The following is a 14,638-nucleotide window of genomic DNA, read 5'->3' on the forward strand; positions in this document are numbered from 1 at the left end:
TATGCCATTTAAGTAGATGTGCTTAATACAAAGATCGGAGGAGAGACTTGCTTCAGGAGGCTGTTGCTTTTTAAATCTAACTCTATTCCCATTTGCTTCACAAGAGAATACTTCTCGGTATTCCTTCTGACTGCATCTGCCAAGAAAAGGCCTGTGTTAGCCGTGTGTCCTCTCTGCTCAGTTCGTTGTACTGGCACTGCCTCGGAGTGGTGCCCCACAAGATGACCTGAGAATCCAGCCTACCTTTCATGGCTTCCGCTGCCTGGATGAGCTCAGTCACAGCGCCGGCAACTCGCTTGGAGAAAGCAGCCAGCTGGTGCTTGAGTTCTGGGGTTGGTTTCTGAAGAATCTATGGGTGAAGAACAAGTCAAACACGTAAGGAAGATGGTAGCCATTGTGACAGAGAACACTCTTACTGATGGACGCAGAGGTGGATATCCTGGTTTTAAGCTGTAACTCTGTCATCGAGTGACTTCAGAAACTTTGGGAAAATCATGGAAGACTCATTGGTCTTCAGTTTTCTCACGTGAGAAATGAAAAGTTGGGAACCAGGGGTTTCTCTAAGCTCCCTTCTGACTTCTTTCCCTAAGATCATAAGGGAGACTAAGTCCTTATTTGTCTTTTATTTGTATATAAAACAAATATATGTATACAAAAATTACCTGAAGTGTTAAGAACACTGAGTGAACACAAAAGCCCGAAGCTACAGGTCAGCTTGTGACAAAACAAAAGTGGGACCAGAAGAAATGTGTGACTCAGGTGGGGTCTTGCAGACAAAATCCCCAAGAGAGCAACAACCTACTATGAGGAGGACTGTCCCTGAAGGAAGAACCCATTTCCCGCGTCTTGACTGCAAGCTCTCCAAGGAGAAGTCCTGAGGATTCCTTTCTTTTGAAATAGTTCAGAGATTTTTAAAATTTGTTTTTAGTTTTTTTATGGTGTTAAAAAAGATGTTGGAGGGGCCGGCCTGGTGGCATAGTGGTTAAGTTCGCAGGCTCTGCTTCAGCGGCCTGGGGTTTGCATGTTCAGATCCTGGGTGCGGACCTAGCACCGCTCGTCATGCCATGCTGTGGCAGCACCCCACATAAAATAGAGGAAGATCGGCACAGACGTTAGCTCAGCGACAATCTTCCCCACAAAAAGATGTTGGAAATCTAACCCCCAATCCAATTTAAAGGATATCCCCAGCTGATTTCTTCCCAAATCCATTCAAGAGCGGCACTAAGAAATGGGATGAGAACTCCTCACTAATATCCACTGCCAATTTACATTCTGACTTACACCATCTTGTTCCTTCCTAATTTTGAAATTCTTCTTCCAGCACTCTTTTCTGCATCTCTTCTCCATACTCCACAGAGGTAATCTTCAGATTTAGAAATGCTAAGATGTTTGGGGGGAAAGCACAACTTCTGTCTCCCTATGGATGATTTTGGAGCCTCTGAGCAGGGGACAAGGCATGGGTTTGGGAACTGGACAAACCTGTGGTCAAACCTGCCTTTCACTCTCACTGGTTTGTGACATGGGGCAGATTACGGAACCCCTCAGATGTTTTCTCATCTGTTAAACTCGGATAATGCCTTCCTTTCAGGACTGGCATAAGCATCAAATGGAGTAATACATGAGAAGTATCTTGCACGATGCCTGGAACACAGTAGGCATTCATTAAATGTTAATTCCCTTCTGGGTGTCCCATACCCTTTTTCACCTGGCCAGGTATTGTACTCTTTCTCAGGAGTCTGGGAAAGATGTCTTTTGGATCCCAAAATTATAAGAGAAGCTTAGTACAAAACCCGGAGTTGAGGGAGTTAATCGGGTTACATTTTGACCAGCTCCAGACACACCAGGGCATAGGAGACATTACGTTATATACTTGAACTGATTAGTCAAAGACTTCCGAGCATCACTTCACATGCATCTATCCTTATCCTCCTTTCTCTTGCAATCTTTTAAATTTATTTTATATTTGCTACTGTTCTATGATTTCAGCTGCTCTGTTATTCTCATTCTTTTACCCTAGGACCCACACATATCACTATGTAGATATTAGGAACTCAGTACAAACCTGTGAATGAGTGAACAAATGAATTGATGAGTGAAAAACAGACCAACACACTACTGGGACAAGTCCTAATATGATGGCTTCCTAGACTAGTTCCCAAAGAACACTAGAGTCATGAAGAGGTGGAGGGAAGGGGTTAAATGACTTTTACTTTCTAACACAGCCAGTGGGCAGGCATTTAATTGAGTGTAGGTTCTAGAGTCAATGTACCTGTACCAATGTCTCTCTCTCTCTCTCTAAGCCTCAGTTTACTTATCTATTAAATAGGCATTACAACAGTCCTTTGGTTATACAGTTGTGGTAAGATTGTATAAATCAGGAAATAATCTAATATAATATATAATTCCATCAGGGCTGTTGGAATTGGCCTGATGTACAGTCTGGGCACCATGTGTTTTAAAAGTTCCCCAGGTGATTCTCTTATTAGGCTAAAGTTGTGAACCACTGCTCTAGACTCAAACAGTGGCATTTGTCACCTTTTAATTGTAAAAGGCTTGTACTGTATTTTTGTCTAAAACAATACCTGTCATAAGGACAATCAGGTGAATAATGGTTATGGCTCAGGGTCTGAATAGCTAGGTAGTCCATAGGCTTTATTAATTGTTTTCTCTATAGAGGTCAACACAACACAAATAAGCAGAGTTAAAAGTATAGTAGGGAGACTCATAGTAAATGGTGGAAGACTGAGTGTTTTTCCACTTAAGATCAAGAATAAGGTAAGGATGTTTGTTCTCACACTTCTATCAATATTGTACTAGAACTCCTGGCCAGTGCAATAAGGCAAGAAAAACAAATAAATGGCATGCAGATGGAAAGGAAGAAGCTGTCTTTGTTCATAAATACCATGAATGTCTATGCAGAAAATTCTAAGGTATCTGTAAAAAGAAAAATTTCTAGAACTAATAGAGAGTTTAGTGAGGTCACAGGATATAAGGTCAATATACAAACATCAATTACATTTCTATATACTAGCAATAAAATATTGGGAATTAAGTTTTAAAAAAGCAGTATCATTTATAATAGCATAAAAAATTATGAAATACCTAATGTTAAGTTTGACAACAGATGAGCAAGACCTGAATGCTAAAAGCTATAATCATTGTTGAAAATATTAAAGAAGACCTAAATAAATAGAGATATACCATGTTCATGGATTAGATGACTAATAAGATGTCAGTAATACCCAAATCTCCCCCACAATCCCAGTCAAAATCCCAACAGGCTTTATCTTTTTCTTTTAGGTATTGACAAGATGATCCTAAAATGTATATAAAATGCAAAGGATCTAGAATAGACAAAATCATTTTGAAAAAGAATAAAGTTGAAACTCTTACACTACCTGATTTAAAGACTCATTATAAAGTTGTAGTAGTAATCAAGACAACATGATATTGGCACACAGACATATAGATCAATGGAGCAAAAAAGAGTCTAGAATTAGATTCACACATATGGTCAACTGATTTTCATCAAAGGTGATAAAGCACCTTTAATTCAATGGGGACAAGATTATTTTTTCAACAAATGGTGCTGGAACAATTGGAATGTGATATAAAGCCAAAAGGTGCCTTGAACATTTCCCCACACCATATGTAAAAATTAATGAGAAATGGAGCATAAACCTAAATGAAGAATTAAAACAATATAGAAGAAAACACAGGAAAATAATCTTAATGATCTTAGATTTGGTAAAGATTCTTAAACAGAGGACAAAACATGTAAATTATGCTTTAAAACCTCAAAAAGCATAAACTTGAAAGTTTATGACTTAGAACTTTAAAAACATTATGCTAACTGAAAGAAGCCCATCACAAAAGACCACAGGCTGTATGATTCCATTTATATGACAAGTCCAGAATAGGCAAATCTATAGAGGCAGAAAAGAGATTAGGGTTGCCTAGGACTTGGAGTGGGGGTAAGGAGCATGAGGTTTCTTTCTGTGGCGATGAAAATGTTCTGAAATTATATATCATGATAGTTGCACAACTCTGTAAATATAGTAGAACCCAATGAATTGTATGCCTTAAACAGGGGAATTTTGTCATATGCTGATTATATCTCAATAAGGCTGTTAAAAAGAAGAGAATCAACCTGGCATGCAAATGAAAGAGAAATAGGAAGCTGGGGAAGGGCAGCAGAGCATGCCACGCTAAAACATGCCTCTTTGGCATAACAATTGTTTTGAGCTGATTATTTTGAGAAACAGCAGATACAGGAGAAGCTCTGAAAACAGAGTAGAAGTTAGCCTTTTGAAAGATAAATTTACATTTATAAAGGAAGTCTCCATTTGTAAGGGTGACTCTCTCAGTACCAGGAAGAGAAGGTTGCCTCTAAATCACAAGAGAATCTTATCAATGGAGAAGCACTGACCTAAATCTACATAACAACCTTACCCTGATCATTGGGCTTTTCCTGGTCACCTCCCATAACTGGCCTCCCTCCACCATCTACACTTTTCTTTAGCTGAAGATGGTATTTAAGCTGGTGGATTAGGCCACCTGGGGAGTTACTCATTTTTCCCTGGGTATCTCCCATGTATCCAAGAGGTACACAGGTTAATAAACTTCTGTTTGTTTTTCACTTGTTAATTTGTCTCATTACAAATAAGGTCTCAGGCAAAGAACTTAGAAGGGTAGAAGGAAAACTGTTTTTCCTCCCCTACACTGGAATACAATTTTAAAAATAATTTGATGACCTTTGTAAACAGAAATATTCAGTTCATCCTAAATGTTTAATATTTGAAATATAAGATATATTTTGGTTTTACTTTCATATTTATCCAAGTTCTATTTGCATATTATTTTTTTCTTTGTTTTCTCAACTTTCTGCAGTGCTGTTATTTTCTTTCTTTTTAAATAATATGCTTTGTCTCTCCCCTACCCCCAAGACATTGTTATGAAAATAAAAAGACCAGTCACACCCTAAGAGAAACTATTCATGGAAAATATATCTGACAAAGAACTCATATCTAGAAAATATAAAAAACTTTAAAAGCTAAAAGTTCAATAATAAGACAAACAACCTCATAAAAAATGGGCAAAATATCTGAACAGACCCTTCATCAAAGAAAACATACAGAAGGCAAACAGGTATATACAAAGATACTCAACAATGTAAATTAAGATCACATTGAGATATCACTCCACACCCACTAGAATGGCTAAAAGTAAAAAGACTGACCATTCCAAGTGTTGGCAAGGATGTGGGGCAATCAGAAGTCTCATACACTGCTGGTGGAAATGTAAAATAGTATAACCACTTTAAAACACAGTTTGTTAGTTTCCTAAAAAGCCAAAAGTATACCTACCCTATAATATCAATGTTCCACTTATAGGTATTCATTCAGGAAAAATGAATACATATCTGTACAAAGACTTGTATATAGAATGTTCTTAGTAGCTTTATTTGTAATAATTAAAACTTGGAAACAACCTAAATGTCCATCAAAAGGTGAAGAAACAACTATGGCATATCCATATGACAGAAAGTATTCTCGGCAATAAAAGGGGACAAATTATTGATACACACAACAACATGATGGAATTGAAAATACTGATGTTGAGTGAAAGAAGCCAGACAAAAAGGAGTATGTGCTATATGAGTCCATTAATATAAAAGTCTAGAAAACCCAAACAAATATGTAATAACAAAGAGCAGATTGGTGGTTGCCTGGGAATTTTGAGGAGTAATGGATATATTCATTATTTTGATTGTGGTGATGCTTCACGATGTATTCAGGCATCAATATTCAAACGTCTGTCTTTAAAAGAGCCTGGATGGAGAGGGAGCCCCTCCTGCACACACCACGGCTGGAGGAAGGAGCACGGCCCTACGGTAAAGCACCCTATTCAGATAAGGCAGGACGGAAGGAGTTCTATTTTTATTCTGCCATTAAGTCAACACGATTTCTAATAGCAGGCAATAGAACCAAATTACAGCTCTGCTAGTGGAAGTGGGGGTAATTTTAACCCCGTCACAGACCTTGCTTTGCCGTTTAGCAGCAATCTTGAACCGTGATTGCTGCAGAGGCAAAGGGCCACCTCTCGCCCTGCAATACAAATGCTCTACGACAAACGAGCAAAGGGCAAAGGCAGGAGGCCAAGGCTGCTCAAGTGGGCATGTTTAAAGCTTCATAAAGCAGCTCCCAGGGCAGCTGGGAGAGGGCTCCGCCTGAATTAGATCCTGCTGTTTGCTGAATGCTAACTGGATTCTCCAAAGAAAAGGATTCTCTAAGCAGGGGTTCTTGATTGGGAGTCTCGCAATTCCAAAAGGATCCAGCTGGACACCTGGGTCTGGGAACCCTCTTAACAGTGTGAAGAACATTTTGTGTGTATGTGCTGTTTCTTCCAGGAGGGTCGAGAGAGGCTGCAGCTCAAGGGGGCCCAAGATCCAAGACAGGATAAGAACACTAGAATCATGACAGTTATTTGTGCCTAGATAGAGTAAAAAGGAGAATGGGGTTGGTAAGGGATACCAAATTAATTATTATTGATATATTTCTTTAAAAATATCTGAACCAAATAGGACAAAATGTTAATTAACAAAATTAGTTAATTATAGAGGGTGGGCACACGGATGTTGTTATGGTTTTCTGTATTTTCAAAGCTTTTCTCAAGTAAAACTAAAATATAAAAGCCAGTCAAAAAAGGTGAAGAATCCTTGACCCTAAGACATTTGAACTGAACAAGGCTAAAGCAATGTCATTGTCCCCACATTCTCACGGGCCTCAATTGAAGAAGAGCAGCCCATGAGAGATGAGCCCTGAATCTCCTCCTTGTGCCGCTGGAAAGCGACCTCCATTTATTTCTGTAAATCCTTGGACACTTTCTCCAAATCTTAATTTCTACTTTCCTCTTTCCCCTTTTATAAAAATTGGACAATTATCTGGCCTTTCTTCAGCATTCAGGATCTTACAAAGTCTCTTTAATCCATCAAACAAGAGGTCACCCGTCCAAGTGCTCCAGGAGGACTCTCCTAAGATCTCCTGCTACAGTTCTGACTTAGGCTGACTTTCCTTTCAGAATGGAGATGCTGTGGTCATCTGATTGCACCTGGTCTTCCCAGAGAGACCAGAGAGTGAGGAGGAGCGCAGGCTGGGCTGTATGAGGGTGTGCGTGCATGCACGAAAATTTCTGGTTTTTCATTGCTTTTTTATTCACCACCTCCAAATAGCTAACCTCAGTACTCTTTTCTTCTGCCCTAAAGATAATCTCAGCACAAATCTGATGTCTTCTCTAACCTGGCAACTTGGCTTTCATTTTCTGATTGTCTCAAAGTTCCTTCAGACACGGACACGAGTTTGTGCTCGTGCATCCCTGTTTCCCTCGGCTCTTGTCGGGTCTCTACTGGCACTGGCCTCACCAGTCTTGTGGCTCGTGGGCCTCTCAGTGTAGGACAGACTTCCTTGCTTTAGCCTCATTTTAGCCCAGATTTCTCCCAAGTCTTCTTTGGAGAAGGAGTTAAGGCTAATCATTTGAAGTGTGAACTTATTTTTGGCTACAGGCCCAAGAAGACCACAAATGTCCACAGCTAAGGTGAGGGAATGCTGTCACAGGGGTTCTGCAATTTTTAGTCAGGAGCTTGTGTCTTTCATATGTTTATGATAATTCCCTGGAAATGGAGGTTTATTTTCTTCCTATATTTTTATTAGAAAACACCCTTCAAAGAGTATGTCTAGCTTTCTAAAGAGACAAAAACAAATATATGAACAAATACACAATGCTATTTCAACAATATTTCTCTGGAAGTCAGAACCATCAGCACTTGTCAGCATTAAGAGGGAAAAACAGGGGCCAGCCCAGTGGTGCAGCGGTTAAGTGCGCACGTTCCGGTTCAGCGGCCCGAGGTTCACTGGTTCGGATCCCGGATGTGGACATGGCACTGCTTGGCACGCCATGCTGTGGCAGGTGTCCCACATATAAAGTAGAGGAGGGTGGGCACGGATGTTAGCTCAGGGCCGGTCTTCCTCAGCAAAAAGAGGAGGATTGGCAGATGTTAGCTTAGGGCTGATCTTCCTCAAAAAAAATAAATAAATAAAAAATTTTAAAAAAGGTAAAAACATCCTTCTTGAAAAGACGAGACAAATTCTGTGTTTTATAAGTAGTTTTAATGTCATTTAGCTTTTCTTCCTATTAATGATTTCATTTTAGCACCAGCTACCTTCACAATATCAATCTCAAAACAGCGATAAACAGGACATTTATTTCTCTACCATAATTACAGGTTACAATGACAATCATTGTATAGAAGGATGAAAAGAAACTCAGGTGGCAGGCATTTAACAGACAACCACCACCCAAGTTTGCAACACATAAGGTTTAAGAGTCCTGTTTCTCTGGTAAATACAAGGAAGAATCCACAGCAGAAAATGAATCGGCGAACGTGAGCAGCCCCAGCGGGAGCACACCCGGCTGTACAGTGCATCGCTCTTGCCCGGGCCCAGAAAAAGAGCGGACTGGTCACTCCCCTTCTTGCCAACTTCTGGGCCCCACAATGAAACCTCCCAAATTACACGTGATGTGGGGTCTTCCTGTGGCAAGTGCCCTTCTGCCTGTTCCAGAAAAAGCTGCTGATTATCATTAGGGCTGATGCCTGACACAGTAATTAAGTGGCCATAAAGCTGGGGTCTCCGAATGTGTGGCCTGGGAATGGCTCCTAGATCTTCCCTAATGTTCACAGAGGCCCTGGACCCCTTGGCCTCCTCTCGGGCAAAGAGGCCAACCATCCACTCACCCCCTCGGGAGGCCTTGCTGTCTTTTGCTCACCCAAACAAGGTGGGTATGGAGAGGAGAAGTGAGGAGGAGAAAGGAAACATTGGGGGAGGCAGCACCTGGTTCCCAGGTCCTGGGAAAGGATCCAAAGCTGGCTTGAGGTCCAGGAGGGGACCTCGGTTCCATTTTCCTTGTCTCCTGGGAGAAACTTCTCAAGACAAGTGCTGGCACCTGCCCTTCTCACAAAGGGAGCACTCCTCTCCCTCGTACAAGCTGTCTTTTTTGCTGGAGAGTGAAACCAGAGATCGTCACTTCATTAAATACCTTAAAAAAGGCTGTTACCTCCTTTTCATCCAGGTTTGTGGATTTGTCAGATGCAGCTGGAGGTGGACCCCTACACAGTGACATTCTCATTAAATGGCTCACCAAGACCCAAGGTGGAAGGCGCCAAGCTGAAGGCCACGTGTACAGGGGCCTGGACCCACAGATGCTGGGCAAGTTACCAACGCTGCCCAGATACAGACACAGGTGCTGGGAAAAACGCAGTTTAACCAAGAAGTTGAACTGAGGGAAAAGCGCAAAATAACGGTCCCTCATTTGGATAATAAAAGGATCCAGTATGACCTCCCTTCCAACAAATGAACAAGACAGACACAAAAGCGTGAGAGACAGAAAACAAGGAGAAATGGGGTGTTGGGAGAGAGCCCCTGCTTAGGAAGCTGCGAGGGCACCGTCGCCTCAAGCCCGGCACCACCACTTAGCTGGGCATGGCACCTTCCCGGTGGAGCCAAAGAAGCAGGCAGCAAACGGGAGCTCAGACACTCTCATTTAATCCCCAGTAAACTGCCGATTTAACACCTGAGGAAAGTGGAGCCCAGATAAGACAGGGGCCATGTAGCTATTTACGGGGCAGAGGTGGGATTTGAACTCAAGGCTTCTAAACCTATGCCTATACTTTCAAATGTTCAGATATAACAAGGGTCCATGTGACTAAGAATATATTGTTCCATCAAGAAAAAGATGCCGTTTGGAAGCCTCGCTGGCTTCATTCTCTACCCTGAATTTCCTGCTAGGCATGCTCACGGACTGAACACTTAACTACCTCCCAACACAGAGAGCTGGTCTGGCTGGAGCAGCTATGCCTGTGAACACTCGCCGAGGTGTTCTTTTTCTGGCCCATGTGCAATACACTGGTTTCTATTCATGAGAGTTCTGGCTTTTGGAGCCCAATGTTAGTAAGCCCAGACTGGCTACTCTCACAAAAGATTGACTTTTGCACTGGCTAGTTACCTGGGTGAAGAATAAAAGTCATGTTCCCTTAAATCTAAAATGCTTCACATCAGAAGGTGATTTAATTGAATTTTAAGGAGAAGGCAGCAAAATGCTAGAATGAGCACAGAGCTGGAAATAATAAGAGTTAAGATTTGGTCCTAGGTCTGTCCCACTAGCTGGGTGACCTCAACCAAGGGGCCTAACTTCTCCAGATCATTCCTTTGCCTGGCAAACCTCACGTGGCTATGCAAGGACAAAATGAGAACAATTTCAATGCCCAGCAAATGAAAGGCTTGACAGTCCTCTGTGGTCTGTTGGAGCTTTTTTTTTATTTCAGGTTTGAGAAGGAGCAAGGGCAGTGATGGCAGGGGAGACATCATCAGTTCTTTTCTGGGTGTGTCTGACTCCTGAATAAACTCTCTCAGGGCCTGCCCCAGACCTCCCATAGTTCTAAACATGGCTCCTAGGACTAGACAGAGACAAACACACACCAAATATACTTCCTGGGAGCCCATGGTTTGGCCCTTTGGGTCTTGAGGGGAGCCAAGCCACCCTAGGAACTGGGAGTCTGTGCAGGCTCCCGTGTAGGCTGTCCATGGGGCCATGACCACCGCATGCCCCACTGGTGTCTTCTGTACCAGCCCTCTGGCCCAGCTCCATGTGGGCAGGCCAGGCTGTTGGAAGGTCATCAGAGGAAGGGAAGTATCACATTTAATGTGGTCTGAGCCATTCTTGAAGGACTGGAGGAAGTCACAAGAGGCTAGCAGGTCACCTGTGGCACTGGCGATGTTTCTCCCTAAGTTGTCATGGAGGCTAGTGTGGCTCTTTCAGCAGCCTTCCCTGTCCTCAGAGGATGGACTGGTGTCTTCCTAACAGGACCTCCTGACATTTTTTCAGTGGTGGCTCTGCTGTCCCCTACCCTCTTCCATGCTAGTCTTGCCTCTCTGGTGCAATGCGAGAGCCGGCTCTCCTGGATTCTAACCGCAGCTTCCTCCAGGCTAGGCTTTTATCTCAGTGTGCTGGAGCAGTGCGACGCGGGAGACCTTCCAGCTTAATCCAGTCCCAGCCTCACAAGTGGAGCCTGCACAGTGCTCTAAGGAGTTTTCACGAGCAAAGGATGGTCTGTACCCAAATCAGCTCCTCCCCAGCTCTGGCCTCACCCACGCCCCTCCTCACCACCAAGACGTGCTCAAGAAGGTCCAGGTAGCCGAGGGTGCACTCCGTCCCATACCGCAAGGCTCTGGTGCGTACCTCCTCGCTGACATCAGGGTGGAAGGATGCTTGCTGGAGAGAGAAGGGAAAGTTGACATCTTAAAACAGGAAGAGCCAGCTGGTGAGTGGACTAGGTGGCGAGTGGGGAGTCACTTGGCTAGCAGTCTTGTGCAGCCCTGGACTCAGAGGCAGATCTCGAGTCTGGAACTCCCTCTCCCTTACCCTCAGTGACCTCCCTCATCAGAAACCTTCCCTGACTCCCTAGATAGAGGTGGTAGCCCCTCCACACTCTCCTGCCACCTCCCAACTGTCCCCACAGAGGGTTCCCTGACAGCACTTTAGGTCTTGCCTTTTTTAGTGTCCTGGGACCAGACAAAGCAAGTGAATCTGGTCCCTCTTTCCTTCCTTTCCCCCTACCCCCTTCTATTGAAATGTAAGAAATTCCACATGCACTAGAAAGGCCAGGAAAGATTCACGATTTGGGCTTACAGCAGGACATGTGTTGTCCCAGGGCCAGCCCACCTTTCTCCAGCAGCATGAGGAGTCTTGGAGACCCCTCTGCTCACAGGCTCATCATGCCCAGGTCCTCACTCGGGGTCCTGACCACGCTGCAGTCACAGGGAGTCTCCCGACCAGGGCCCTCAGGCTCCTGGGAAACTTCAGATAAGGAGCTCCCCAGTACCCTCCAAGGCACCACAAATAACTCATCCCACATTATACATGTCGAGATAAGCAAACCAGGACATATGGTTAACACAGCATCCTGTGCTTTTTTCTTGCACTTGTGACCTGCTGATTTGAGTCATTCATAATATATCATTTCAGATGACACATTCATTCATGGGGCTGCCAGATTAACTACAGAACATGCAGCTACATTTGAATTCTGGATAAACAATGAAAAATTTTTAGCATGAGTATGGGATGCTCTATTTTTTATTTACTAAATCTGGCAACACTACCCATTTAGCCTTTCTTCTTTCTACAGCCTCTGGAAAGAACTTGAGGGGCTTATGAGAATACATAAAATAGAAAACTGTAAATAAATCACAAATCAGGACAAATACATACATTAGGATACAAGGTCAAGGCAGAAGGGGAAAGTGACCAGTCTCCACGCTCCTTCCACTCAAGCCCTGCTCCCTAGGATTGGGGTGCTGGTGAGAACACCTGTAGGTTCTCCCCTCACCTGCCCCCTCATTATCCCCTGGAAGGAGTGGGGATAATCCCAGTGGCCAGCATCTGTGATTTAAGAGCCCGGTTTTACTCATCTGAGGACTAACTTGCCATGCCTTCAACCACTATTATGTTTTACTCATCCTCGCTCCCATGTCTCCAAGTGTGAGGACAGACCCCTACACCTGGTTTGATGAGACACAACCAGGGGACCACATGGACTATGAGGCACTCACTGTCACCTCCAGTAGGTGACATGCAAGGCCCTCAATGAGAGTTGTGTGGGAGCGAGGGTGAGGCACTCTTCTCCACAGCTGGTGTCTCTGTAAGTTGGTAGAAAACTTTGGGACAGCGATCTGCCAACAATTAAAATGTCATATCATTTGATCCACTAATTCTACTTCTGGGAGTCCTGCCTAAGGAAATTATCCAAAGCATAGAGAAAACAGATATGCCCAAAGATGTTCATTGCAGTAAAGTTTATGATAAGAAAAAATGCAGACAACCTAAATATCTGATAATGGAGAAAAGAATATATTCATTAACAGAGTATTTTGTGGTCATTAAAGAGTCAGTTATAATGACTTGCAGGAACAAAGACACAGCCATATAACATTAATTGTAATAGTAGATATAAAATTGTGTCTAATGTAGACATATGCACATGAAGGTAAGACCAGAAAGAAACAGACACTAGAATTAACTTAGGGTGTAGGGAAGTCCTTCCCCCACCTGAGGAATTAGTGTAATCCTCCCTTTCTGACAAAATGAGCCGGTATGTAACCTACTGCCCTTCCATTTTGCCCCAGCTACCCTGCTCAGCCCCAACGGCAGTGCTTGGAAATGGCCACCTGGCCCTCTGCTTGCGATAGAAGGGTTCCTTCTGGATCCATCACTTAGCATCCCTGGCATTCTATATATTCCTTATTGCATGCATGCTCTTTCTGCCATGCTGCCTCATTTCTTTTCTGCAAAGGGGTGGGATATATGGGAGACCAAAGGAAACGTAAATGTGAATAAGTCTGCTAAATAAGTTCCATCTTAACAGGAGTCTCAGGGCTCAGTGGTGACACTTGTCATCAAGTCTGGCTTTGGTGTGTGAAATTCTGGCTGTTATTTTCTCCTGCAGAACCAGGATGGTCTGATCCAGAAGGAAGACAACAGCAAGGAGCTGAGGCTGGGCAAACAGCACTTGTACTTCAATCCTTAACCTCCTTCCCTGAAAACAGGAGGATGTGTGTCAGAAAGAGACTTGAGAATCTGAGCTGCCTTCCATTTCCACCTTAATCATTGTCTTTCTTTCTGTTTAATTTCCCTTTTCATTTCATGTCTGTAACAAGGAGACAAAGTACCTGTCATTCATCAACCACAGCAACCTTGAGCACGATGGCTGGGAGGCCGTGGGCAGCAGAAACAGACTGGGCATGAAATCAGAAGACTCGGTTTCAGTTCTGAAAGAACTGATAGTAATGGCTGTGTGACCTTGGTCATGCCACTTAATCTCTCCAAGCCTGTCTCATCATCCATCAAATTAGGGCAATTCCTCTTGCCTTTCTTATGTAGGATGAAATGATAGAATATACATGACAGCCCCTCCCAAACTAGGAGGGGCCCTGCATGTACACCATGACGGCATTCAGGCCATACCGTGCTAGGCAGGTACCATCCTCCTTTGGGAGTTATCACTTCTGATGGGGAGATTCCACTAAGCACATCAAAATGGCAAATACTCGGGGCCTCGGAAGATAGTCCAAACTCCCTGGCCCAGAACACAGGGTCCTTCATGAAAGCGGCTGTATCACCCTGCCACCCTCTTCTCCCCACCTACCCCCCAGGCTCTACCCTCCATCACACCCAGGAGAGCAGTAAATGTGGTGTTGTCTCCCACACCAGGCCCTTGCACACCCATTCCTTCAGCCTGGCTGCCTCACCCTCCCTCTGCCCAGTTACCTCCTCATCCTACCCCATCTGAGGAATCCCTGAGAAGCCATTGCCTGGACCTGGCGCCAGCTGCCCCCACAACTCACTCCACCACAAAGACTGGCCCTATCCCCTCAGACCCCAACTCCTGTGGCTCATCCCTGCCTGTTCACCATGGCAGGGGATTACCAATCAATCACTGAGCAGAAGTCAGTGGCCCTCAGGCAAGGCTGTCCCAGAAGGGTGAAGGTCTGGGGTAGGGGTGCTCAATGGGATGTGGGGGGTTGGG

General features: G+C 43.9%; 1 protein-coding gene across 17 annotated transcripts in view; it reads right to left on the bottom strand.

Moving 5' to 3' along the window:
- Positions 1-14,638, bottom strand: part of TLN2 (talin 2) — a 415,035-nt gene that overhangs the window by 20,047 nt on the left and 380,350 nt on the right. For all 17 annotated transcript variants that reach the window (XM_023616303.2, XM_023616310.2, XM_023616279.2 and 14 more), the window contains 2 exons: positions 11,218-11,325; positions 244-349 (listed from right to left, as the gene is read on the bottom strand). In XM_023616303.2, the coding sequence (XP_023472071.1) occupies positions 244-349; positions 11,218-11,325 (214 nt within the window). The remainder of the gene's footprint in view (positions 1-243; positions 350-11,217; positions 11,326-14,638) is intronic.

Source organism: Equus caballus, chromosome 1 (assembly GCF_041296265.1).
Source record: "Equus caballus isolate H_3958 breed thoroughbred chromosome 1, TB-T2T, whole genome shotgun sequence".
Taxonomy (NCBI): Eukaryota; Metazoa; Chordata; class Mammalia; order Perissodactyla; family Equidae; genus Equus; species Equus caballus.